This window comes from Poecilia reticulata, chromosome 1, assembly GCF_904066995.2.
Source record: "Poecilia reticulata chromosome 1, P_reticulata-male-v2, whole genome shotgun sequence".
Classification (NCBI taxonomy): domain Eukaryota; kingdom Metazoa; phylum Chordata; class Actinopteri; order Cyprinodontiformes; family Poeciliidae; genus Poecilia; species Poecilia reticulata.
The window spans coordinates 20,284,165-20,310,824 of record NC_088830.1 but is presented as its reverse complement, the minus strand read 5'-3'; the positions used below and the strand labels follow the sequence as shown (position 1 = coordinate 20,310,824).

The following is a 26,660-nucleotide window of genomic DNA, read 5'->3' as shown; positions in this document are numbered from 1 at the left end:
GCAAAAGCTGAATGTCAAGGAGAGGAATAACTGTGTACTCTGCCATTTTATCCTCTGTTACGCAAGGATAAAGTTTTTTTCATTTATGTTAGATTTGTTCTTTTCAAAATTGACAGTCATAATGTTCCTCAGGAACTGAAGCTAAAGTTGATGTTCCCTTTCAATAAAACATACTCAAGCAAAAACCCACTTCTGGCTGTATTGCATAAGAAATTGGCATTTACTCATCATGAAATGAATTCATTTAACTTTTATTTATTTGCTTAAACTTGTGTTTTATCAGGATGAAATGATCACATAATATCACTGAATTCTAACAGCTATTTTCGTGTTAAAATTCAAGTGTAGATTGTATTTTTCTAATTTTCTAATTACACTGATTGACGTTGGTACACATTTCACAACCAAAACATGTTCATGTTTGAGACACAGATAATGTGTCTTCTGCTACCAAGTGTGCAAATAGCTGGTTCCATATGTAAAAACCTAAAAGCTAAAAGTGTGTTTATACTCATGATGAGGGTATTTAAACGTCTGACTGGGACTATGAAATTGGCTGCCAAGCAAAGACAGATTCCCAGATTATGCTTCAGTCTGTGGAGCATTTTTCTCGTTTTAGATGTTAGCTAATTAATCTTGTGAATGTTGAAATTGCCCCCTCTGTTTTCACTTCACTTATTTAAATAGGACTTTTTCACACATGTATTATCAGCTTGCTCAGAAACTTAGCATCCAGTGAGCAGCTGCCACACTAGTCATGTGGATGTCACCAAGGGCATTTTTCCTCATTCTTAATATAATCCTAATAAATTCTATATTTTACGTTTTAAACAGAAATTATTTAATTGTAGTCATGTGCATTGTGTTTTTAAACTTAATGTGGTATTTTATTGCATAACACCACCTGCAATGCAGACTGATATAATTTTCACATCATGTTTGGTGATTTTTTGTTTTATGGTGATGGTGATAAAAGTCCTAACTTGCAAATGGAGAACTGTGTTCATTCTAAGCAAACCAGTAAAAACTGAAACCGATCCGGGTGCCACAAATGTTAAATCCCACTACTGCTCCTTTTGTTCTTGAGCAGCCACGTACATCTTTAAGCCTGACATATTTAGCTGGATAATCAGCTCTCATCATATAATCCCCGGGTTAGGTAATAGGCACTTCATACTCATACGTTCCATCTGCACCTGTCACAAAAGAAGCACAAAACGAGAAGAGCTGTCCGAGTAAGTAAGCATCGTCGTCATTATAATGTTTGTCTTATTTTATTGTGGTTGGACACTGAGCAGCCTTTTATCAAACTACTTATCTGTTCAGATGATTTATAGTGAGGTGCTAACCTGTTTTACTCCGCGCTCTTTAATAATTCAGCTTGCGTCCGCGTTGACTCATTTGTCGGCTGCGAGCTGTCTGCTCTGCACAGGCCACGTCTGAAGCAGCAGCCCCCACAGTTTCTAATGAGACTCACAACCATTTCCTCTTGGGTACATATTATTTGATTATCTGGACTATATTTTGCCGTACGAACAGATGGCCAGACCTCCGCTCGCATTTGTTATTCTTCAATATTTGTGCCCCGTGCTTGTTGCTTACTGTGCACTTGGATCAGGCTGGCCTCCAGAGTCTATCGGAGGGAGGCGTTGCAGAATAATGCAATTATAATTGTGTCATTAAAACTGAGAAAAGGTCTCACCTCATGTTCTCCACTTGAAATTACTCCATAGGTGACAGTCTCATTTTGGAGAACTGACATGAAATCAGTGCTGGAGGGAAGGTGGTGGTGGTGGGGAGTGATGTCAAAGGGAGGATATGCTACAGAGGTGTCAAAATAGGTGAGGATGAGATGGAGTGCCAGACCCGACAGCATCTTTGTTGCTTGTTTATAGATCAGACGCCGGGTACCTAAGCCCGCTGCGATTGATTGTCTTTGAACTGGACAGCAGGCGAATAAAGATGATGCAAAAACAGAAAGGAAGATATGAAGAGTCAGTGGAGCGTCACTCCAACTCAGTTAACTGAGTGGAGAAATGTGTATTTTCATGATTACTAACTTATGTAAGACTTCTGCTTTTATTCCTGTACCTGGATGTGATTGCTCATAACTACCAACCATGAGATCCTGTATGTTACTTATTTCTGAGTTTCTTTTGCCTTAGGCTTGACTTTAATTTAGTCTTAAAGACTATATAAATATCAAATAATTGATTGATTATTATGGATTGTATTGGGATTTAACTCAACGAGCAAATAAGAAGTAGCTCATAAATTGTGAAGAGGAAGAGAAAAAGACTTTCAAAAATAAAAATCTGAAAAAATGGTGGTGATATTCACCCTCCTTTACCATAACTTTGGAACCAAACAACCCCCTTCAGATGTTACACAAGTAGCAAATCGTCCACCTGTGTGCCATGTAATCTCAATGTAAATTTAGCTTCTAAGTTGATATCGCAGAAGGTAACATTTGAGAAACGGCATCATAAAGTCCTAGAAACACAGCAGGCTGGTCAGGATGAACGTTGTGGAGAAGTTTAAGACAGACTTATGAAACAACAGCCCAAGTTTTGAACATCTCTCAGAAAACCTGAAATAATTCATCTGAAGATAAGTATTGCAGACCTCCAAACCTACTGAGACATGGCTGTCCAGTAAAGCAGACAAGGAGAGCAGCAGACAAGCTTGTGATCATTATGAAAGTGCAGAGATCTGCAGCTGAGGTAGAAGAATCGATCAAAAAGGCAAACATTAGTTCTGTATGCTACAAATTCAGTCTTTACAGAAGATTGGCAGGAAGACATTGCTGAGTAAAGCCAAAAATAAGAGCTCTTAGTTTTCCTGATGCCATGCAAGGAACATAGACTGGTGGAAAAAAATTATTCTGGTCATGTCCCCAAAGGTATTGATGGATGTGGAGGACCATAAAGCAGGCAAAGGGGCGGCAGAGATAGAGCAAGAATAAAACATGTTTAAAAAGAAACAAAAACAAAGTTTAAGGTCCAGAAATCCAAAAACAAAAGACAAAGGAGGGAGGACAAAGAAACAATCGAGGAATGATGAGCAGTGTTGAGCAGATGAAGCAACGGTGACTAAAGAGCCAAAGGGGTATAAATACTGGGAGAATCGATGAGTGGAACAAGGAACAGATGTGACTAATGAATAAAATGGAAGCAGCTGAAACTGCAGTCAGAGAGCACAGACAGAAGGAATCAAAGAGAATATACAGCAGGACAGGAACCGAACACAAACCAGAAACTGATGAGCGGCCCACAAACGGACACAACTAGTTAGGAGACGCAACACCAACGGGAGACTGGAAAACACAGAGTACGAAATCACAAAGTAAAGAGAACAGAATGGGCCAGACTATTAAAAATAAAACTGGATCCTATTAAGAAAAAACTAAGTGAATCTAAATTTCCCAATTGTGATAAAACCCAATAAGATGAGATAAAAAAATATATATATTAAATTTGTCCTGCATGCAAAAAGTAATGTATGGTAGAACTTAACAATACACTAACCTTACCATGAAGGCACTACCCACACGGTGTACAGTGGTGAAAGCATCATGATATGAAACATTTTGCCACCAGCAAGGAAAGGAAAGTAGTTCAAAATTGTTGGAGAAGATAGGTATAGCTAAATACATAGCTTTTCTGGAAACAACCCTGGTAGAGTCATATAACAAAAGGGTTTAAATCAAAATGTATTTATCTTACAAAGTATTGGGTGGGCTCAAAACAAATGCAGGCATACTTTACAGATTTTGAGAATCCTTTATTGTTCTCCTTGCACAACGTTTTATTGGCCTATTACATAAAAAATAATTAGAAAAAAATACATTAAAGTTTGTGGTTGGGATGCAAGAAAATTTGGAAAAGTTCAAGAGATCCTAAAATCATCTGGGCTCTGGAGGAGCTGAGTGGGAGATTCGCAGGAGGAGGTTGTGATCTGTGATTCAAGGACAATGATTTATTTATTTTTTGTCTCTTCACTAAAACCATAAAAAGTTAGTGTAAAAAGACGTATTTTCCTCCACTGCACGCTCATGCTGATACTTATTTTCTCTCGAAAAGAAACGTCAAGAAATCCTAATTGAGGTTCAAGCCCCCGTGCGCTCCAGCCCGTTCCCCTCATATCTCGCAAGGGCAACCTGCTCTCCATCTTCAGCTGTGTTTGTTTTTGCCCAGTCCACCTGGCCCTCCATTTCATTACCTCAATTAGAGTGATTAGGATCTAAAATTGCTTGTGTCGGCTGCAGTGATTGACAGCAATTGGCCACTTAGGGAGGAGAGCTGAAGACACGCAGAGTGCTGCTCAGTGGCTTGTGTAGCGAAACCCGCATGTGCTGCCGGCTGTGGGGTGTGTTTGTTTACTCTGATGGGAGTTGTGCTGGAAGGTGAGAATAATTCATGCAGGCTTCATAGAAAGTGAAGATATCATGCTTGGGATACAACTGAAACATGAATGTTTTAAAAAAGAGCAGGCAAGTCGGAAGAGAGTTGAGGATAGTGGGTTTTTTGTTTTTTGCCCTGGATTTAAGTAACGTTTGCTTCATGCAGTGACTGCAGATTTCTTCCTTGAGGAGCAAACTAAACTAACTTGAATGGGACCAAGATAACCTGAGTAAGCACTAAAAACTGTTTTCTACATGTTGATTTCAGACGTTAAGGAACAAAGCAATTGAAACCAACTGGTCACCAAGTGAAAAAGTAATTGCCTCAAATCTAATAACTACTTGTGTCCCTGTTTGCAGCAACTGTACTTACTTTTACATTGCTGTGGAGAAATTTGGGCCCACTCTTCTTTGCAGAATTGTTTTAATTGAGCCACAATTCGATCCTTCTCCGGCTGCATCACAGAAATGTGCCAAGCTGTTTCGCAAACCGTCGGCTGGACATTATCGCAAAGGATTTTCTGGTGCAGAAAATTCCATCAGTTATGGCAAGACGTCAAGGTGGCAGCAGGCAGTCATACCAATAGCATCATCCACTGTTCGCGTTCTGAAATGCTGCGTTTCAGTTTTGTACCAGAAGTCAAAGGACGCACACACAAAAAGTGAATCGTCACGATGTGTTTGGACAAATGTCAGAGGGATCTTTGGGATCTTTTCAGTTAGCGGAGGGTTTTGCCCGGTCTCTTTGTTATGGTTGAATCATAAACACTTTCAATGTTCTTTTAGGTTATTTTTTTACCTCCTAGGTAATTTGTTAATGCACTTTGGAATAATTCAGATAGGCTCACCAGGCATCACCCCTGGTTCTTGTTTTCTTCGTTTGTGAATAATGGCCATCTTTGTGCTGCGTTGGAATCCCACAGCCACAGAAAAGGCTTTGTGATGCTTTTCAGACGTATGGATTTAAATAACTTGGTTAGCAATTTCTTGGTTGCACACGTCGAGCAGTATAGGTGTGGCTCGTAAAAATGAGCTAATATTTCTCCCTGAAAAATTTGTTCAATGACAGTAATTCATGGTTTTTCAAGAGGGGCAGGGCAATTACATAAATTCAACAATTATTTGAAAAAATACATTTTGTTTGAGGAGTGAAAGTGAAACAAAAGACCGTATCGTTTCTGCAGCACGTTCAAAATGCACCACAATGGTGTAAAAAGATTCTGTTATCCACTAAAGAAGTTCCAAGATGTTTATGTGAACAGCCTGTTCATTTTAACATGCGACCGTCGTGTTCCTCTTCTGTGTGTGAGCGTCTCTGCTCAGTCACGGTTCCTTCTGTTTGGGAAAAAAGGTGGCTCATTGGACAGAAGCACTTAGAAGACAGGCTGCTCTTTGTTTTTATGCTCCTTACAGCCGTCTCGGCGTAGGTTGTCTGAAGCAGCTGCTGCTGCAGGAGCAGATCTTGGATTTCTGTCTTTGCACCGTCTTTTTGGCTGGTGAGCCAATACATTTATAGCACAACGCTGCCAAATACAGCCGTTCATCATCTGGCACCAGCACTCAAGAGATGTACTCCATGACCTCATCCATGACGGGACGTTGTTCACATTTCAAAGAGACAGATATAAGCCTCACTAATTCTGCCTTCTCGTCCTCCTCACAGTCCTACATGACTGACAGTCAGTCTGACCTTCATTTTTACAGCTGTTTGATTTGTATCGGGAATCTTTTCCACTTTAACTATACTACCCTTGTGTTTTGATTCATTCAGTAGTGGTGGATTAACCCTTTGACTGCCTACTGTTCTTTATGTAACAACACTGATAGCTTACCTCTGTGATGAACACCAGCATACATCGACATGGACTGAATGAAGGAAGCAAACGTTGTTCACTCAATATCCACATGAGGCAGCCAGGCACATGTCTTTATTCTCCTATTGAATTACTATGAGCTACTACCGATCCTCATGAAAAATACTTTTGGTAGATCTTTTATTGGTTTGGTGACCCTCTGAGTTACTTTAGTCTAGCAAAACATCGGTGACATTCTGGGTTTGGGAAAATCTCACAACATTTTTGTAGGATGACGCCAGAATCTCACAGTTCTGTTTTGATGCTCATCTCTGCCTTTGGAAAACTGTGAATACATTTTGTGAAATCTGAAGTTAATTTTATAGGATCCTACTGACATTTTGGGAGTTTCTGAGCTCATGTAAACTTTTTGTTTGATGCTAAGTTACTTTCAGAATTAAAAATTATATAATTCTAAATTAGTTCAGTACTATCTTGCAAGTTTTTTTTTGTTTTTTTTAAACATCCACATTTACTTTTGCAGGAACTTCCAAAAGTTTTGTTTGATCTTGATTTGTAATGAATCTTGCAGCAAAAAAGATCTTACTTTTGATATCTTCCAAAATGTTTCTACCTCTGCTTCAGCAGAGTTGTAGTTTCTTGTCTTTTGCTTGATTTGTCACCTTTAACGTTTGTTTTTGCTTGTCTTTCAGCTGAAATGTCTGTAAAAAGTGCAAAGGGAGGTCCAGAGAGCCGACCGTCCTCTGCTGCCAGGTTGGTGAAGAAGATTTGTGGAATAAATAAGAAAAGATGCAATTAAGCTTAAACAAATGTAGCCAGTTCAACTGTGAGTATTATAACTTCCTGACTACTTTTGGAGCATCAAAGCAAAACACTCCATTAGCTTATGCAACCTGTTAGAAACAAAGAGACGTAGTAAAGTCGAAAATTAAATTATTCATCTCCAATTGATGCTGTCAGTTTTAGCTAGCTTTTCTTACTACCTTCAGGCTAACATGGTGTTGTTTTGTTATATTTTCTGAATTAGAAGAAATGAAAACATATTAAGGCAAATAATTCAAGTCATTTAGCGCATCTTAAATTGATACAGGCTTTTTTCTCTCCCAGCGTATCTCCACGAGGAGGGAGGGCTGCGGCAGCTGGAAAATCGCCCGCTATGGGGAGATTCAAAAACAAGGCCCTTCAGCTTAGCCTCTCCAAGAAATTCTGGTTATTATCATCCTCTGTTTCTAATCAACATTGATTATGACAAAGGGACTGGGTTATGTTAGGCTGTACACTCAATTAGCGCCATCAAATGATAAACAAGCTGACAAACAAGCCGCCAGAGTTGCCTCGCTCGGAAAAAAAAAAAAAAAAACTGCTTCTCTTGCCTTCTGCTTGTGATAATTTCCCACACTGGTTTCAGTTGATGGTAAAAAGCTAAAGAGAAGTTTACAATTTCTTAAAATTGTATAACAACTTTAGGTGGCTTGGTATTGATGATGATGTCTCTAAACAAATAGCATGCAAATACACACTTCACAGCTCCAAGTACTCCACGAAGGAGAAGGCGTCTGAGGAAGAGGAGAGCAAGAGGAAGAGTAAAAGGAGCCTCAGCAACAGCTCCATGGTGGCAGCTGCCTACATCTCCTACCTAAATAAACTTTTTGGACAGGTCAGTTCTGCATCACGGTGCTACTCTTTGTCTCGGACACTGAAGTACACTACATTGTTGATTTTAACGTTAGTTTTTGTCACGTTTCAGCAAGAAACATTAAATGTGTTTTAATATGATTTTAGGTGACGGAACAACAGAAAGTAGAGCAAAGTTGGGGAAATAAAGCTCCAGAATATGTTGAATCGTTATCGTCATTGCAATCAGCGTGTGTGCGGACGTGATGGGGACATTGTTTAAACAACGGTTGAATAGAAAAAAAGTCCAAAAAATTTGGATAAATTATATTTGATATCTTCATTGCATATTCCAGGAACGGCATTGTATTATTCAGATAAAAAAAATGTTTAAATCGTAGTACCATGTGATATATTTTTTGTAGTGAGCAGCCTTTCTCATTACTCTCCTAAATAAAACTTAAGTCAGAGTTTACATTACTCTCAACACTTCAGTATTATGTTGTGGGGATGGAAGGGAAGATAGATGGAGCTAGACAGAGGTCAATCCTGGAATAAAACTTGTAAAAAAATAAAATTTAATTAGTGCCTCACAGTATCAAAATGACACTAAGCAACATACAGTCACAGCTACAATGGAATAGTTTTAGGTCAGTCATGTGCTAAAACGGCCTAGTCAATACACACACCTTAATGCGAGTGAGAATCCATGGCAAGATTTGAAAATGGATGTTTGCAGACACTCTTCTCTCAATCTGACTGATTGGATGTGGGAAATGTTTAGTCTCTAGATGAGGAAAGATGATTGAACAATACCCCAAACAACGTGGAACTATAATTGCACTGAACATTAACTATTGACTCAGGAGGCTTGAATACAAATGCACAAGCCATTTTTCAGATTAAACATAATGAAAATTATTAGAAAAAAAACATGCATCACTTCCTTCCACTTCACAATTATGCACTATTGTGCTGCTTTGTCACAAAAACCTCAACAACAACACACTGAAGCTCACTGTTGTGAATTTCCAAAAAGGTTCAAGAGGTATGAATACGTTTGCAGTAAACTCTGTCAAGTCAGTTTATACCAATTTGAAACAATTCTGTTCTGTAAAAGCCACAAAATCCCATATATATGATGGAATTCCTTTCAGTAGGGATTTACAAAAGCAGCTTCTTTTTCCTTTAAATCAGTGGACTTGGACTGCAGTCCTCAAGGGCCAGAATCCTGCAACTTATACATGTCTCCCTTGTCCTGCACGCTTGATTTAAATGGGGAAACCGTCTCACTGGTATGCAGTCAAGCTCTGGAGAGCTCTGCTAATGAGCTAATATTGGAATCATTTGTGGTGAAGCAGAGCAACATCTAAAAGTTGCCTACATCTCACCGGGCCTCAAGGAATGCAGCTTAAGACCACTGCTTTAAAATCATTATTGCCTATAATAAAAAACACACTCAGAAAAAACTGATTGTGAGTCAGTCTATGTCTGATGTGTAAATGTAATTTGTCATCTGTTTTTATCAAAATAAAATGAGTTCAGCTGTAAAAAAAAAACAAATATATGCCCAATTTCCAAATTATTTCTACATTTTCTTAGTAATTCATTGCAAGGGTTGCAGTTATCACCGGTCAAACAGTTTCCATATATCTCCACCGAGCTTTGTGCTTCTCTCCCATGCAGTTTTGCACATCTCATCCCCTGCAGCAGTCTTCAAGTGTTTGTCGGCTAGAATGTTTATTTACAAGATAAGAGCAGAAACACACCACTAAAGTGCTTAAGGAAAGCTCACAAAGGAACAGTATTAACTTTATGGAGTGGATCTGCCGTAGACCAGACCTCAATCTAACCCGGAATCAAAGAGCAGAGGAAGAATGGGGGAAAGATTTATTTGTTCTTCGATTTTTCTGCGCCTGCTTAATCCTGTGCTAGGTGTTGGAGGCGCTGGTGCCTTTCCCAGCAGACAGGGGACAGAAAGGAAGTATGTCACCATGTTCATCAGAGAACTAACAAAGAGAAAAACAATCAGGAGAAACAAAAACACACTTAGTGCAAATGTAAGAACTGGCTGACTAATGTAGCAAAAAAATAATTTGGCAATGGTGTCATGTAACCAAAGGAGAAAAAAATGATTAATTATAAACCCAAATACAAATCACGAGAATATCTCCGACCCAGCATCCCTAAATTATTATTTTTTTGGCACTTTTTAATGACATTTTCAGACAGAAGAATAAAAATTCCCCGAAAGGCAAACTCTGACACGGGCATGAATAATGTATGGTCTCCCCTGTAATACCAACCCGTTTCAATAGCCTTAGCCTTGGAATAAATATAAATTAAAAATGAACAGCTGAAAGAAATTGGTTTTTATTATGCACCACCAACCTGACATATTAGTAATAATGTTAATTTAAACATATTTACCATATTTTGCTGTGTACGTTTTGGCTCTGGGCACGCAGACCTCCTGGCTGCTGTTTATTTTATTTACTGGTCACGTCAGGAGCTGAGATGTTTGCTGCTGAGGAAACGTTTCAGCTTTTGTCCTCAGGGCCTCCTGCATTAATCAAACCTTAATAATAACATGAGCACTTTGTAAAATAAAGGTATTTCTCATTAGCATATTCTTTTCCAAGCCTATAATATTTTTCAAACATAAGCAGGGGAAGTGAGTGGTGGATTACTTGGTTCAGCCTGGAGATTCAGATGTGTCAGTCGTGTCTTCATTATGCTTGTAAAGTAAATTTAAAATCTTTTCAACCTTTGAACCGTTCTGTTTTGGATTAATATATGACCACTCTTCTTATCAGAAAATGTAGTTATTACATGTTACTTACTTTAGTACTTATGTTAGTCCCAGGTTTCAAGCATAGTGTAAAATATTTTCAAAACACCTTAAAGAAAATCAAATCAAAAGTCACCTCTACTTGCTGATATCTAATATCTTGATGGAAGAAGGAATTAATTCTTTCAGAGGTTTAATCTGCTAGTCATTAATTATTTAAGCTAGAAAGATTGTTTGTAAACATTTGCCAAGATTATCCCGAGCACGTCTTCACTAGGCCATTAATTTTGCTTAAGCAAACACACCCAGCACCACCATTTCAGACATAAAGTAATACTTCTGTTTATGGAAAACGAATCCAATAGTTTCACAATTGATTCAGGGCTCGGCTGCTGAGCTGCTGTCCGTTAATGTCCTGCGTGGCTCAGGTTAAACACTGGCTGAGTTCATGACTGATATCACTTTTCTATGTTCCTGAGGGGAACCACACTGGAAAAATTACAAATGGACGAGAGCCAACAATCGACTTTGCCCACTTTCCACTTCTTGGGGGGAGGGGGAGGGGAACCAGCGAGCTCAATTTCTAGTAGATATAACTCAATATAAATGGAGTGTAAAAAATGGTTGTGACAAGAGTCTGCTTCTAGATGAATTTGGTTCTCTAAAGTTATTGTTGTTGTTTTAACGTTTAGTAAACAGAAACACATTCATACCATTCAAGATATTTATCATCCAACTCTATGAAATCTAGAAACGTGAAAAATAAAAGGGGAAAAGAAAGATTAGTAGAGAGGGGAGAAGGAAAAAAAGGATGTAGCATAAAAATAAAATAGACACAAAATGATTTTGTTTCCAGAAAGAAAAGACAAAATTCCATCTTCAAGCTGGCAACAGAACCTAAACAGTCAAGAAGTGTTTAGTAAAAAAAAAAAAAAGGACTTCATCCATTCTCTCTTGCTGCCATTAAATAGTCGTTCTCTTGATTTGCGTAAACACTGGTGATGAGGAGGATTTCATTCAGCCTCTATGTTAAGTGAGGCCAACAATGCTGAAATAATTTGCACAATTTGTTCTCATGAGCTCCTTTCTGATCTAAGAAAGATAATATTACTGGCTTCATCAATCTGCTCAAGCACAAACATTCATCCATTTATAGATTAGCCACTTCTGAATTAATGTTCCTCACGACTTCATTTAGACAAGCGGCTGAAACTGATGGAAAGAGCCGTGGTGCGCGCACAATATTTGTCATGTATGGAAGATTGGACGGTACATCAACATGACACCTGCGGCTGAAGTTGATGTCAAAATAATTAAAAGGTCTGCATTTTTTTTATGCTTCTGTAAAAGAAAAAAACAGAAGAAAATGCATCTCCATTTGTAAACTTAGTAAATATTCTTTACGTCATTATAGGAGTTTCAATGGAAGAGCTTTTTTTTAGTTACTGAAGCTATGCGTGAGAATAATGTAAATATAAATCATTAGCTTCATTTAAAAAAAAAAGACATATATATATTTTTACAATTTTCAATGAAAAAGAAGATTTTATAAAAGTGGACAATTAAAAACAACGTTCCTGTTGGGTTTTGAAATGTTTACTGTAACTTTGATAGGATCAAAAAATGAAAGATTAAATTAGTACTTTTTTAACAATAGCTTATTTTTGTGTGGCATTGTTACAGTTCAAATGTTTTTTTTTTTCTTTTTTATGCCTTTCCTTTGATTTAATCTAAATCATTTTACTTGCCTTGTATTTGAGTAGCACTATATAAAGAAACTTGCTTTCCCTTGTGTCATGTTTTTGTGGAACATTGCACTCTTTGCAATCCTGGACTTTGAACAGATCTCCATCCGCGTCTGGTACATCTAGTCTTTCTTTCCCACATTCCGGAGCCGTGCAGAGACGGCCTGCAGTTTGGGTTGATGCTGGGACGTTGAGGCAAAGAGACCACCTATCCTGCAGCAAGTCCTCATGTCAACATTTGTATCATTACCCACTGAGCCCGCTTTACTGTCAGCTCACATCAAATCCAGCACAGAAACACAGAAAAATAAAGGATGTGTCTCAATCATACAAACAGCAGAAACAGATTCTTTTTTTTTTCTTTTGTTTTCCCCTCACTGGGCTTTTTTTAGCTACATTTGCAGTGTGACCGCTGTACGTGTGCGTGCGTCATGCTAACGAATCAGCTCACATGGCCGTGTGAAGGCAGACAGAATGACATTAACCGTTAATGGGCCCATTCTGATGGATGAACTGAGCCTGACTGTGTGGCATGCTGTCTGATCCTTTCAAGATGGCAAAAGGAAAAAAATCCAATTAATGTTCTGTTCTCGCTAACTAAATATTGCCGCCGTATGATAGGACGATATTGTGTAGGGTAAACAGAGCGGTTGCAACATGACAAGAGGAATCATATTAAACCATAAAGGTTTAATAAATCAGGCCAACATGAGAAGCGGTGTGATTCCTGATGCAATTGCCTTTTGGCTCTGCGTTTAAACTGTGTTGGCAGTGTAATACAGTGAATAATCATTGGAATGGTGCCACGCGGGGCAACGTCCAAATAAGTCATGCTGGCGTTTCTCTTTGAGATGTTACAGGGATCTTTGGCAGGGTGACCTTGAATGATTTCTGTTTTCCCTGCAGCATTTTAGACTCACGTTTTTTTTTCTCTTGTACCTTAATTTCATTCATGCGATAAATGCTTTAAAAAGCAGTAAAAAAACTATTCTCACTGTAGACTGATAAAAGCACTGACTCACCAAGAAAATGGAAAGGCAGCTAAGGTGAGCGTTGATGTTAAAGAGATTTAAAAGTCAATGCAAATGTGCTTTTTTATAAAGTACGATTCAATTCTACGATACGAGACCTGATTATATAAGGCTGAGTAAAAGTCTTGAAACTTTTTTCTAGTAAATTTAACCTGAACTGTTTGAATAACTTCTTTAATAAACAGACTACACATGTATATTGACCGAGTTAGTGATCTCCTCTGAAAATATCTGACACCCTGCTACATTTAAGGCTGCAATTTTGTTGATTCTCGTCATAAGAATAACATAATTATATATAATAATCATTACAAAACCTCACTGATATCACAAAAATATCCTTTTCAGAGTAAAGAGTTTCTGTTGTGAGTGAAGACACTTCAGCCTGTAATATTTCTACAAACTATGACAGGTTCTTCCTGTATTTTTGCTCCATCCAACTCTCCACCTGTTAGTTTTCCATCACAAGTTAAGGAATCAAATTGCAAATTCAAGCTACGCTTTGATTTCCATTTCCAATTAAGCAGTACTTTGTGTTGGTAATCCCAGTAAAATATATAAAAGTTTCTAGATGTAAAGGTTGAAGACGTCTAGGGACATTTGCAGGGCAATAAAAAACAAATCATCTTTTTTTTCCTGCTAAAATAGGAAAAGCTTGTCAGGTAAGAAACTGTGAAGGATGTTTTTGAAGTTCCCAAGCCTCCTACTTTCTCCAACTGTGCTTCTGACTCCAAGTATTGCCTCAAGTATTGCAACTGATTTCGTGATAATTGACATTTTACTTTACTTTCTCCTTATTTTTCTCCTTTAACTTGTCTTCTTCCAGAAAAGTTGGAAAAATGGGTCCAACTGAGACATTTGGGGGTTTATTGAAAGCTTGTAATGACATTTTTTGCTCTGATGTAGTCAGTTGGCAATGATTCTTGTTTATATTGCGTTTTTTCTTATCGTACTGAACAAAAGCCGCATTTACCCAGTCACACACGCTAAAGCACACACATTCATGCATCTACGCAGAGAAAGGCAATTTGGGGTTAAGTGTCTTCCCCCAGAGTGCATTGACAAGTGGTAGGAGGAAGCTTGAATTGAACATATACATTTTTTAAATTGAAAACAGATTTATATATATATATATATAATATGAGGTTGTTTTTTTTTTTTTTTTTTTGGAGAAATGCTTCACTGTCTCTCCTGTCTGTTTGTAGACAGACTCATTAAGAAAAATATCCCAAATCCCTCCCACATTTAAAAATGCGTTGCCCTAAGACACAAAAGAGCAACAACATTTGCACTTAACTGTATTCATTCTTCTGCAGGACTCGGTTTGCAGATGAACCGTTTCACCTTTAATGTCTCTCCTGTCTGTAGACAGACTCATTAGCATATCGTGACTTGAAGCCCTTAGCAAACATGATCTCTAAAGCCATCCACAACACCTCGAGTGGAGACTCCGCTCCTAGCAGCCGTGCTTTTTTTTTTTTTTGACGAAATACCTAAAAAAAAAAAATAAAAAATGGAAGAAAATAAACACAAAGTAAGCCAGAGAACAGTTAATGACTCATGCTGGTAGCCATATGCTAATGCCATCTTCTTCCTAAGTAGGCCAGGGTACACAAGCGTATTCCTGTGAGTAAGCCTTCACGTATTTATTTCTCTTTGCGACAAGGTTTACTGTTGTGTGTGGGCGTGTTTTTTGGGCGCACGCACGCACGCACGCACGCAGACTGAGATGATGTCTCCGGATGAAGCAGATGCAGAGGCCGTGCGCGCGGCACGTGTGCACGAGTGCATGATTCGGTATCATTTTGCCAATTAGAGAGACATGTCGCTGGGTGAAATCCCATTAGGCTCCTCTGTCAGCACACAGCAGCTCTGACATGGGCATGCAATGTTGTTCTGATTTGGTAGTCAAAAGCCAAATTATGACTCTATATTTCTCAGGAGGATTCTGTTTTAAGTCGCCCTGGTTTTACATGCCGTCCTGCAAAAGCGTTTCCTAATTGCAACCACTGTGTCCTTTCTGTGCTCTGCAGGAGAGGGAGCTGATGCCGCTGGAGCTCGATGGTAAGATTGACGTCTTTTTGATGCAACTCTCCCAAAACGCAGGCGTGACACGCTGCAAACGCATGCAGATATTTATGAAGCGCATCGATATTTGTTCCTCCTCGAAGTCGCTCTTCTTAATCATTTATGTGAGACTGAAGGACTTTGGGTCTGCAATAAATTAATAAATGTGCCGTGTGTCAGGCTGCAAAAAATCAAGTGAAGTGACGTACAAATATTCAGACTCAGGTTTTCTAATCTTTGTGGAAGAGTGGAAACTAATTTAGGGAAAGATAAAGCGAACACACACACACAAACACACAAAATGCGTGTTAGAAAAAGGACACCAAACAGCATGCCCAGGAGAAAGGAGAGCATATTATGTTTCTTTCTCTGGATGGTGTGCAGCATGTGACCCCGGGCTGTGGGGATGCTGGACAGAGTTGATGTTGATATGGGTGGAACTGAATATTTGGTAATCATGAAACAAAACCCACTACTGTACAGTAGAAGCTAAAAGCTAAAATGGCCCAAACAAACTCTAGACCTACATAAACCCCAAGCCAAGTGAAAATCTCTGGTGAAATCGATGTTCACGGAGCCACTCCATCCCCATGTGGAGGAGGTTAAGCTGTTTTAAAAAGGAAGATTTTCAAAAACTATTCCAAAAATATTGCAGCTGTATTTTCAAGGCAAGGTGGTTTTTAACGAAGAACACGTTTGAGTCTCTTAACTGGGAAATTTTTCTTGTTGAAGTTTCTCATTTTCGTTCCTCTTCACAGTTCTCAACACTAGATTTATCTGTCACATAAAACCCTAATGAAACACGCTGTACTCTGTGACTGCAACCTGACCAAATTTTAAAAAGTGAAAGAAGTGTAACTATTTTCATTCGGTCTTCTCAATTCACTGCATCAAAGAGCTATTGCTCTATATGCTGGAGTCATAAACTGGTCACAAAATGTAAAAAGTCTTGCACAAATTGTGTGAATTTTTGACTCTTTGAAAGACATTTTACCTTATGCGTTACAGTTTCCCGTTTAATTTGCTTGTGTGCCTGCCAGAGCTTCAAGAGGCCTTTAAGGAATTTGATTATGACGCGGATGGCTTCATCCATTACAAAGACATCGCAGACTGCATGAGGACCATGGGCTACATGCCCACGGAGATGGAGCTCATCGAGATCATCCAACAGATCAAGATGAAATGTTAGTATTCATCAATTGGGCAGAATGTGTGTGTGTGTTTGGTTTCTGCGCCCCCAGCCCCCTCCCTCCCTCCCTTCTCGGAGGATTGAGTCATGTGTGCATGATTGATAGCCCTTTCTGAAATGAGCAGGTGGAAATGTGAGAGTAATGTGTCTTTGTGTGCTGCATAAACTTCCACTCGTTCTATTTTCCTACAAGTTCACAACTAACTGTTGTGTTTGGTCTTGGTGCTCTGATTAATGCGGCTCATTCTGCAGGTGCAGAGACGCGGTGGAGCTGGTTTGCATCTGTACATTTTTAAACTTTGCTTCCTTCCCTGTTCTTGGTGTAAGTATAAATATGCACCGTTAGCATTTTTAATTCCAAAGCAGAACTGCACCTTCAGTCGGATTCCATAGGTTTAAGGCCACAGAATGCTTTACAACTTATTTTTAAACTTTTTTGACGTTTTGTAAGAAAGTAAGAAACTCAAACTTTTATGAATATTAAAAATATTGTATAAGCTTGTCCCATCCTAAGTGGTTCATATTTGTTAAAAATCTTAAAAGTGTGGCATACATATGAATTTAGCTTCCTGATTATTGAATGTGTTTGCTGCACATGTCTTCACCAGAAAATGCAAAATGTGGACCAGCGCTTCATTTTATTTTACTGTGTACTCAGTACCTGTATACAATATACAGGGTGGGCCATAAGTTTCCATACATAGAAAAAATTAACATTTTATATTGGACAATCATTTTTATTTTTGTGGGACTCTGTGTAATCGCTGCAGGTCTCAGACCACTTCATGGTTGATCTGCAACATTCCCAGTTTTCTGAAACTTGCAAATAAGTTTTGCCACAGTGTCGTGTGTGATGCTCGTTCCATGTTTTCTGTTAAAGTTTCGTGCAAACATGCGACTGCTTCCCGATCCAGCCGTCAGTATAGTTTCAGTTCTTTGCTCTTTTTGTCAAACGCCTCTTCTTGGGTATCTGAAATAGAAAAGAAATATACATCTTACATTCTCCTATGTATGGAAACCCTGTATATTGGTGTCTGCTGCAGTTGTTTAACAAAATAGAGCTCTAAATGGAAGCAGCTGAAAATCTCCAGTTTCTAGGCAAAATCAGTCCATGTTTTACTTGTGATGGTTTGAGTGCACCACAGTTTTCCACATGGAGGGGAAAAGCTTGCAGACAGTGATTTTTGTTTTAATTTATTGGAGCAGCACATGAACGTCTCCCAACATAACGGAGGGCATGTTAAAAGTGAAACCATCATTTTTTTAACCTGATAAACTTTATACTTCTTCACAACTTTCTGTCTTGTCATGGTATAAAAACAATTGCTTTGACCAGAGGTGTGTTGGAGCAGGGTGTGTGAATCTGGACGGTAGCTCTCGAGGACTGGACATTTTCCACAATCATGAGGAAAGAAATGTTTTAAACAGAGAATTAAAAACATTCATTCATCTACATTTCCAGCATTGCTAGATCCTTGGGGGAATCCACAAACACTCACTTAATCCTTTACTGTGGTACCACAAAAAAAGGAGCTACATCTTAATTTGTTCTCATTAGGATGGTCTTTTTGAGACAAAACAATGCGGTTTCTTTCATTTTCCTCAAGAGTGCATGGCAGTTTGCCTTCAGTGGTCCCTGCAGGCACATAATCCCTCCATGAAAGGTAATTGGTCTAGTGCAGAGGCTTGCTTTGAATCAAAGAAGGGGATCTCCTTATTTCTTGGTTATTATTTACTCCATTTTGAAATCCAGAGGCTTGTTAAATACATGCTTCTACTGACAGCAGTAGAAATTTCTCGTCAGGAGCTCAAAATATTAGGCTATGACAGGGTTAGCTTAAAGCAAACTTTTATTAGGCCCTAATAACATATCACCTGACACATACATCAATCATTTCTAAAGATATAAATGATTTGACACAAATTGACATTCTTCCACAAAGTCTTTCTCTTGTTGACATTGTTTTCTTGCAGGGCTAATTCAGCATTTTTCCTCTGTGTGTCAATAATACTGACACTTTTGCCAATGACATATTTTAATAAAGTTCTAATTAATCAAAAGATTCAAAGGATCAAGAATATAATATGCAAAGACTTAAATACATGTTTGCAAGTTCCCAATAAAACCTGCATTTTGTAGCTTTTTTTAATGATGATCTGAATCCCGAGCAGATACCTCAGATTAGATCTGACATCCCGAATCTCGTTGGGTAATTTGACATTAGCTTGGACCTTGATCTGAAAACGTTGTTGTTGGTTTAGATGTTGCAATAATGCATCAAGTATTCAGTTAGTGAAAACAACTCTAACTACTACCGGTTTCGCTTTTATTGCTGATTTTATTTGTCTCCCACTTGGCGACTTGTTTCTATTGAAAACCACATCAGGCAGGCATACATTAACTGTCAGCTTTATTCTGACTGCACGCATTAATACAAAGAGGAAAAATGTCAAAAACGACAGTTGCAGCAAATTAGACAGCTGAAATTCGTCTGAAAATGTCACTTGGGCATATTTGAATACGTTTGTGGTGCTGGAGATTTGGCAGAAAGAAAAATAAAATCCAATTACCCAATTTTTGAACAGATCCAGTTTAGGTTTTATCACTCACTACCACCGTTCAGAATCTGAAACCTGGGCTGTGAATAGCTTTCAACCTCCACCAGGAATATTTTTCCAAAGGACAAAACTGAACCTCTGAAGTTTTACATTCAGTGTGACAAATAAGCAAATAAATTACAGAGAAATCTTTTCTTTTGTGAATTATTTGCATTTTTGTTCTCTCGCCTGTTAATTGGGTAACAGTATAATCTCAAGCAAGCCAAAAATCCCTCTTCTTTGTCAAATTTTATTTTAAATCATAGTTTTCAACTTTTAAAACAAAGTCACCCACTCACCAGCTGTTCTGAATAGATACAGATGGAGGACACGGTCTAAAATAGTCGACAGTGTACCATTACATTCAAATTAATATTTGGACCATCTATCATTCTTTCAAATTATCTTCTGACTTTTAGAAAGCCTGTCTTTTGAGTTCTCTTGAGTTTTTCTTCCGTAAAATTAATCAGACTTTGCTTTTCACTTCTCAGGAAGCGTCCACGGTTTCAATATCCTTTTTAAAACGACAAAAAATAAATAAATACATTTTTTAAAAAGCAACGCTCATTAAACAGAGGGCTGCTGGGGACACATGACTCACGAGTACAAAGCTTTGTGCAATTAAGAATTTCAAAGGCAGTATCAGATCACTGATAGGCTTTGCAGAGGATATAGCCTCAGTCAGCCCTTCACAAGTTTTTAGGTTGTCTTGAAGTGGGCTTAAAGGACACATATGAGCTTTGACAACAGTAAGAGTGTGACAGCTTAAAAAAAAAACGACATAAAAGAAATGCAGCGGTGGACAATTGATTGTGTCGAGTCGTTTACTTTACAAGCACATGCCTGGATGGAGGAGGAGCCGACGCTTGAGGGCCGATGTTTAGTCTCCACAGTCGACTGGCTTTTTTTTTTCCTCCCAAATCTAAAATCAGTAAATCTGTCTATGCGGCATAAAAATGCAGAATACTCATCTCAGTTGATATGAAATTCCAGATGTTCCTCAAAATGTTTACATTTGTTTGATAAGAAAGGTAAAAATGTCAATACTGATTTATGTTGGCAAAATCATCAAGTTTTATGCCACATTATTTAATTAGATTGAGCCTAAAACCCAATTTTACAATAACACCAAGAGCATCTTTGCATGTCCAGCTAAAAAATAAAGAGAGTTCAAACATTTTCAATTCATGAACACAATATTTTCTAACATTTTTGTGTGAAATGTTCATTCTTGTTATAGAGGCATTAAATCATGAAGTAACAGAATATTTTTATCCAAAAGGTGAACCAAGCCTTTTCCACACTTCAGCCTTTACTCTTAACAACATTGATTGTTGCTAATGTTTTAGGCATTATGCTTTTATCATTGTGTAAGTAGGTTATGTCTTAAACAATTTCCCTTGTTAACACTGACGTTGCATATTAGGTGGTTTATGACAGAACATGTTTTAGTCAAATGAACAAACTAATGCCTTGCAGGGCTGATTTTTGAATCAGGCTAAGCAACAAGCCGTATCTGGTCTACAGTGATTCATGAAACTGCGTATGCTTTAACGGCAAAAATAAGACTCACGCAGCTCTCTTTGAAGCACCACACTTAATCATTTCATAAATGAGCACTGGTCCCTGCCCAGAGAGAGTGAATAGAGGCGCAGTAATAACACCATCAAATCTTCTGTAAAAAAGACAACCATACCACTGACGTAATAATTTCAGAGTAATGGTGTTGTTCATTTTCTCTGTGCAGGTCTGCTGAAGCTTATTTTCCTTCTCCCAACAGTCTCTACTGCTCGGCCGTTTTGACACCATATGAACTGTTAACCTTTTACAGCCTTTAGAGTTACTGTCCGTTTAACTCCCTGAGTTAACCCAGCACATAAAGCACAGACAAAACCAGCATAATGAGCAAAATCCTGGACCATGGGTTCAAAGAGTAAATGCTTAAACGTTTGAACCTTTTCCTGCGTTGTCGTCAGCGATGTGAATGCTTCTTGATTCCTTCCTGTCAAGGGAATAAAATCACCCGGTTTACTTCGGTGAAAATGATTTTCTGATTACATTGTTAGAATAACAGGAAAAAAAAAAAAAAGAAATTCATTCTCAATTTTGGTGCAGAGCTCCACGGTTTCTGCCTGATGAAAGTCATTAGCTGCAACGTAGAAAGATAAATTTTGCGAGTTTACATTTTTTTTTTTTTACAATGAAATTTTGTGGAAATAGGGATAACATTTTGAGTTACAGTAAAGCATATTTTGATATAATTTTTTAGCTGTGACTGTCAAAAGTTGTGTTGCGTAAAAAAGGTCTCAGACGGCTCCTAATTGATTATTAGATCCAAAGCACAAGTCCAGTGTGTGATGCGTCAAACCACATTACATTGTAAGTGGTTATTATTATAAGTGCAGTACTTACTGCAGCTGTTGGGTCAAAACAACGACTATTAGACACTTGGGTTTATACAACTTTTATCAAAACCTCTGACCCTCACAAGGTAAGGTCTTGGTTCTTGGCATGAATCTCTCAAGATTATTCCTCCACGCAAAAAACTAAAACTTGAAAACAAAAAAGAAAACTTATTTCGCCTTAAGGCATGTGCCAAAATATATTATGAATTTAAAAGCCACTGTATCAGTTGCAATAAATCCTTTTTATTATTCTGTTTTTCACACCCAAATGCTTAAACAAACAGAACATGACAGTTTTACATGACAGAGTAAGTCTTAGTGCTTTCTGTCCATGAAGGAATTTGTTTTGGTTTTAATGTCCCTCAGTGGTCCGCGGACTCAGAGAGTTGATTAAATTTCTGAACCACAAAACGACGACACATTTTATTGGAGTAGTCTGTCACTTGTACAAAGCCCATATAATGAAAACAGGCCAATCTTATTGGTGTGTTCGCACCGTCGAACCAGCCTGACTGTTGTCAAAGTAACAACATTAAGCCCTCCGTATAGGTCTCTTTAATAAACGCCGTGGAGCTCAAACAAAACAGAAGCGCCGTTGACGCGTCTTATGGAATCTTCGGGACGAAGAAAAAAGAACATTTCCATTTTGTTGCACCACCATGCTGAGAACATTCAGTTCTCACAGCAAACCAGTCAGTCAGGCTCATTCTCACATCCAGGCCTGTAACTTTTAAAGACATATTTATTATTGTTAATACATTTAATAATCATTCACTTCTCATCAGGTTGCACATCAAAACTATGTTGGTGTAATCCAGTAGCATAAAATAATGAACAAATGCCTCCATATGTAAAATTCCAAAATGCAGCAAACGGTATTGAAGGACGTTTAACTGACCCGAGTTTAAACTCTGAACTCCTGGTGGAAAACTTTCATTACGTCAAGCTAAAAAGCGCATGCATGTGTGGGGAATCGTTTCTGCTCAGTCGCCCTCTTACACGAACAGGAGAGTGACACTATTAGGTCGAGAAGACTGACGTGTTGCAGATAAAAGTTTCTCACAGGGGAACTGGCAGGTTTTGCCTCTCACTTGCGATGGCGCATGACGCAGTGCTTCCCGTTTCATATTCTGCTCCGACGTGACAACCTTTGGCCGCTCTCTTTTTCTGCAGGGGGCGGTCATGTAGACTTTGACGATTTCTGTGAGTTAATGGGACCACGAATGCTGGCTGAGACGGCTCACATGGTCGGGCTAAAAGAGCTGCGCTGTGCCTTCAAACAGGTAGGGGGGCCAGGGTCTGAACGCCAGGCCTTTTTCTGACACTAGCTTCATCAGATTAGACCTTTATTTGGAAAGTGTCAGGAATGTCAAGAAGGCTAAAAGAGCAGAGCCAGCAAGTTAAATACAGAGGAAGGAAAACATAGCAGGGGTTTGGAGGACTTTTGTGAAAAGTACCTTTTTGTAGCTTGATTGTTTCCATCCAGAGAAGCATAATTTATTGACTTAAGTGTATTAGTTATTCCTTAGACATCAAAATATGTTCCTACACGGGTTTTGACATATTTTGTCAGTTTCTAATATCTAATAATGGTTGGGAAATGTAAAAAAAAAAAAAATCACCATAAGCTTAAAGATGAGTAAGCAAACAAAAGCCATATAAGATGTAAGATCTTCTGTTTCTTCCTCGGCATATTGTAAAGAAGGTTTTGTGTGCACTTTTCATTTTGATCATGTGACTTGAGTTTAGTCTTGGAAAAGTGTGAGGATTTTAGAGCGTTGACAAAAACATAATTAACTTGCCTGTCAGGAATTTTTATGAAGCAACTAATGCTTCCGAGTCCATTAGGTCAAACATCTGAACATAAAGCTTTTAGACCTGAACAACAAGTCTTGTGTTTTTTTATGACTAATATCAACTTCTACTAGTTATTTTAGTAACTTTGAAATTATAGTCAGCTACATTACCATCCAACAAAGAACAGCCAAAGCAAATCTAATCTTAAATATCAGCTCTTTTTTTTGCAAAAACACCCAAATTGAATTAGTGAATTTGACACGCTTTATGCCATGGGCATGGCTGAACATGAAACAAGAGATTAAAGATGAGCTTCTGAGGAGGCTTGCTACTCTTCGACATCATCAAGGGGTCTGGATGTTCAGTAAGAATGGTTTTCCAGTGTATTAAGAGGTATAAGGGTGGACTGTAAGAGCTCTCTCGCAGAGATGAGAGGAAATAGATGGAGGAACTATGAGCACTGTGTCAGTGTAGAACTGTGTAAACCCTCCGGATATTATATGGCCAAAAGCAAGCTAACAGCTAAAGTTACAAAAAGCCCAAATCTGAACTTGGCTCCAGTCAAAACAGCATACAAAATCTGTCTGATGATTAACATTGGATCAACATAAAGTAAGATTCAATCAAAATGGGATTTTTTTTTTTTAACCCTTTTGTTCTGACTGCAAACATTATCAAGGCGTTCATAAGCGCGTCATTAAAACTGACATCAGTGCAGTGTCAAACATTCAGAGGCTCTTGTTGCGTTTATCCCTCACCTGCAAAACAACCGAAGTAACACATCTGTTTATGGGCACGGTTTCATTCATATTCCTAAGAGTATTTTTCTTCTGTAAACAACCATCCGCACTTTATGACACATCTCATTGTTTCCATTAAAGTCCTTCCTCCTTTTGTACCTTAACAAGTTAATCTGTTCCTGTGTCTTTGTCAGCATTTCAAGAGCTGATATTCACATGCTCCTGTGCTTGAATCAACATCAGGATGATAAAAACGAAATGAGTCGAAACAACAGAGCCACGTTACCTAACATGTCATGACAGTAGAGAACAATCTGTTTTCAGGCTCTTACCAACATCATATTTCAAGCCCCCTTTATATCAGGCTGTTTCTCATTGACCCAGACATGTCACCTTTAACTCTCCTCACCTCTTCTTTGTCTGTCTTTTTATTCTTTCTTACATCATGACTGTGTCCCCAATTCCCTGCCCTTTGCTAACACCGCAGTTTGACTGTGATGGAGATGGAAAGATCACACTGGAAGAACTGAAGGAGGGCATGAAGACTCTCCTCGGGGAGAAGCTGAAAAAAGGGGAACTGGAGGAGATCCTGGGCGATATTGACCTCAACAAAGACGGCAGCATTGACTTTGATGGTGAGTGAATGGGGAAAATATGCGAAAGAGATGGCCTTCAGTTGTGCCTTTAGAACGAATTTAGAACATTTTAAACAGTATTACCTGAATGGATTGCTCATTATATATATATATATATATATATATATATATATATATATATATATATATATATATATATATATATATATATATATATATATATATATCCGATCCGTTTGAAAAAAACATACACTAACCCAAAAGATAATTTATGAAGAAAGATAATGCACAGTCTATTTTGCACTATTTTGTGAATATTTCAAACAGTTGTTGGACAGATGTATTTAAAAGTTTTCAAAAGTTTTCAAATGTTGCATACTTCACATACAAGTAAACCAAAACATCATAAATGCAGATCTTAAAACACAGGGCCTGGACTGTCACTAAATACAAACTTGACTACTACACAACTATTTCTGTCTTGTGTTTTGGTCAGAAGAAACCAAAATTGTACTTTCTGGCTGGCCTTCAAAATGCAAGCCGTCGGTTCTCTGATGACCATCAAATAAATAAATTTGGTGTTTTAGAGGGAAAAAGTATATATATATATATATATATATATATATATATATATATATATATATATATATATATATATATAAAAAAATTCATATTCAGTCAACATCATGAAAACTGCAGTGAGTAGATTAAAACATTTGCGAAGAGTTCTGGGCAAAAGAAAGCTAGAGGAAAGACATGGCAATACGTTCTGGATGAAGAAGACAGAGCGACAAAATTAGCTGAGGAAAGAGGCGGAAAATGTCAAGATGGGAAGGATACATGATTAAGTCTAGGTGGTTTTGCTGAAAGAGGCAGTCCAGACTAATCAGAAGTGCATTAGGATCTCCAAGAGTACAAACCTTGACAGCTGTTACAGAGGACACACACGCCTGCTCAGCTCGATGTGCAAATAACAGGACTTGCTGTCAATGTGCACATCCAGCATGACCTGTGCAACATTAACACAATCCGTATGAACATTAATATGATAAAGATACAATTTGCACCATGATTTTTTACCTGCATTGTTGGATAAGTAAATTCACAAATTTGTATTGTTTCCAAAGTTTTGACGATTTCACACACACACACACACACACACACACACACACACACACACACACACACACACACACACACACACACACACACACACACACACACGCATAAAAGTAGCTTTTATAATTTGACATCAGGCTGATCATTTTGCAGCCTGACTTTGCCAAAGTTGGTGATAATGGAAACAGTGATACAACTTCAACAGAGAAGAATGTGAGAAAATTTTGTTTGTTGACATTTGAGTGTCATTTGTCCTTCTCAGAAGGCCTGCTGTCTCTGTGTTTCCCCTGCAGAGTTTGTCATGATGCTTTCTGCACGATGACCTCCGACAGAAAGAGGAGGGAACAGGATCCAGGGGCATAAAACGATCGATGACTCCCGCCTACTTCCTTCAGTTTCAGCTCTGTGGCTTTACATGCTGATTAATCAACACGTGAAGTTATAGGCACGTCTGTACAACCATCTCGGAAAGCTAAGGTTGAGTCAGTGAAGTGGGTAAAGGGTGAGTTATGCAATCCTTATGTATGAGACCAAAATGCTGTAAGGTTGCCCCCATGTGGGGAAAAAATGTACAGATTAATCAAACCTGAATTTTTTTTTAAAAAGTTTCTTTTCAATGTTTTTTTTTGATACATTTTTTATATTTTTTGTCACTTTCCTTGTACATATGGGCTTTATTGATACATTTCACCTACTGTCTAATGTCTTCAAATGTAATAAACACACAAAAGAAGTCATTTAAAAAAAAATAA

General features: G+C 38.2%; 1 protein-coding gene across 4 annotated transcripts; it reads left to right on the top strand.

Moving 5' to 3' along the window:
- Window positions 1-1,026: 1,026 nt before the first annotated feature.
- Window positions 1,027-26,621, top strand: cabp4 (calcium binding protein 4). 4 transcript variants are annotated; one of them, XM_081608330.1, is made up of 9 exons: window positions 1,028-1,235; window positions 6,909-6,969; window positions 7,324-7,425; window positions 7,744-7,873; window positions 15,431-15,461; window positions 16,505-16,648; window positions 22,830-22,939; window positions 24,681-24,828; window positions 26,202-26,621. In XM_081608330.1, the coding sequence occupies exons 2-9, from the start codon at window positions 6,914-6,916 to the stop codon at window positions 26,228-26,230; spliced, it is 750 nt and encodes a 249-aa protein (XP_081464456.1). In that variant the 5' UTR covers window positions 1,028-1,235; window positions 6,909-6,913; the 3' UTR covers window positions 26,231-26,621. The 4 variants fall into 4 exon arrangements, with proteins under 4 accessions (XP_081464458.1, XP_081464456.1, XP_008411716.1 ...); XM_008413494.3 differs by lacking the exon at window positions 1,028-1,235 and adding an exon at window positions 3,635-4,405; XM_081608332.1 differs by lacking the exon at window positions 7,324-7,425 and having other exon boundaries at window positions 1,027-1,235.
- Window positions 26,622-26,660: the final 39 nt, after the last annotated feature.

Coding starts and splice junctions, on each gene's coding strand:
- cabp4 (XM_008413494.3), top strand. Junction 7,426..7,743: donor AGCCTCTCCAAGAAATTCTG/GTTATTATCATC, acceptor CACACTTCACAG/CTCCAAGTACTCCACGAAGG. Junction 16,649..22,829: donor CCAACAGATCAAGATGAAAT/GTTAGTATTCAT, acceptor CTTTTTCTGCAG/GGGGCGGTCATGTAGACTTT.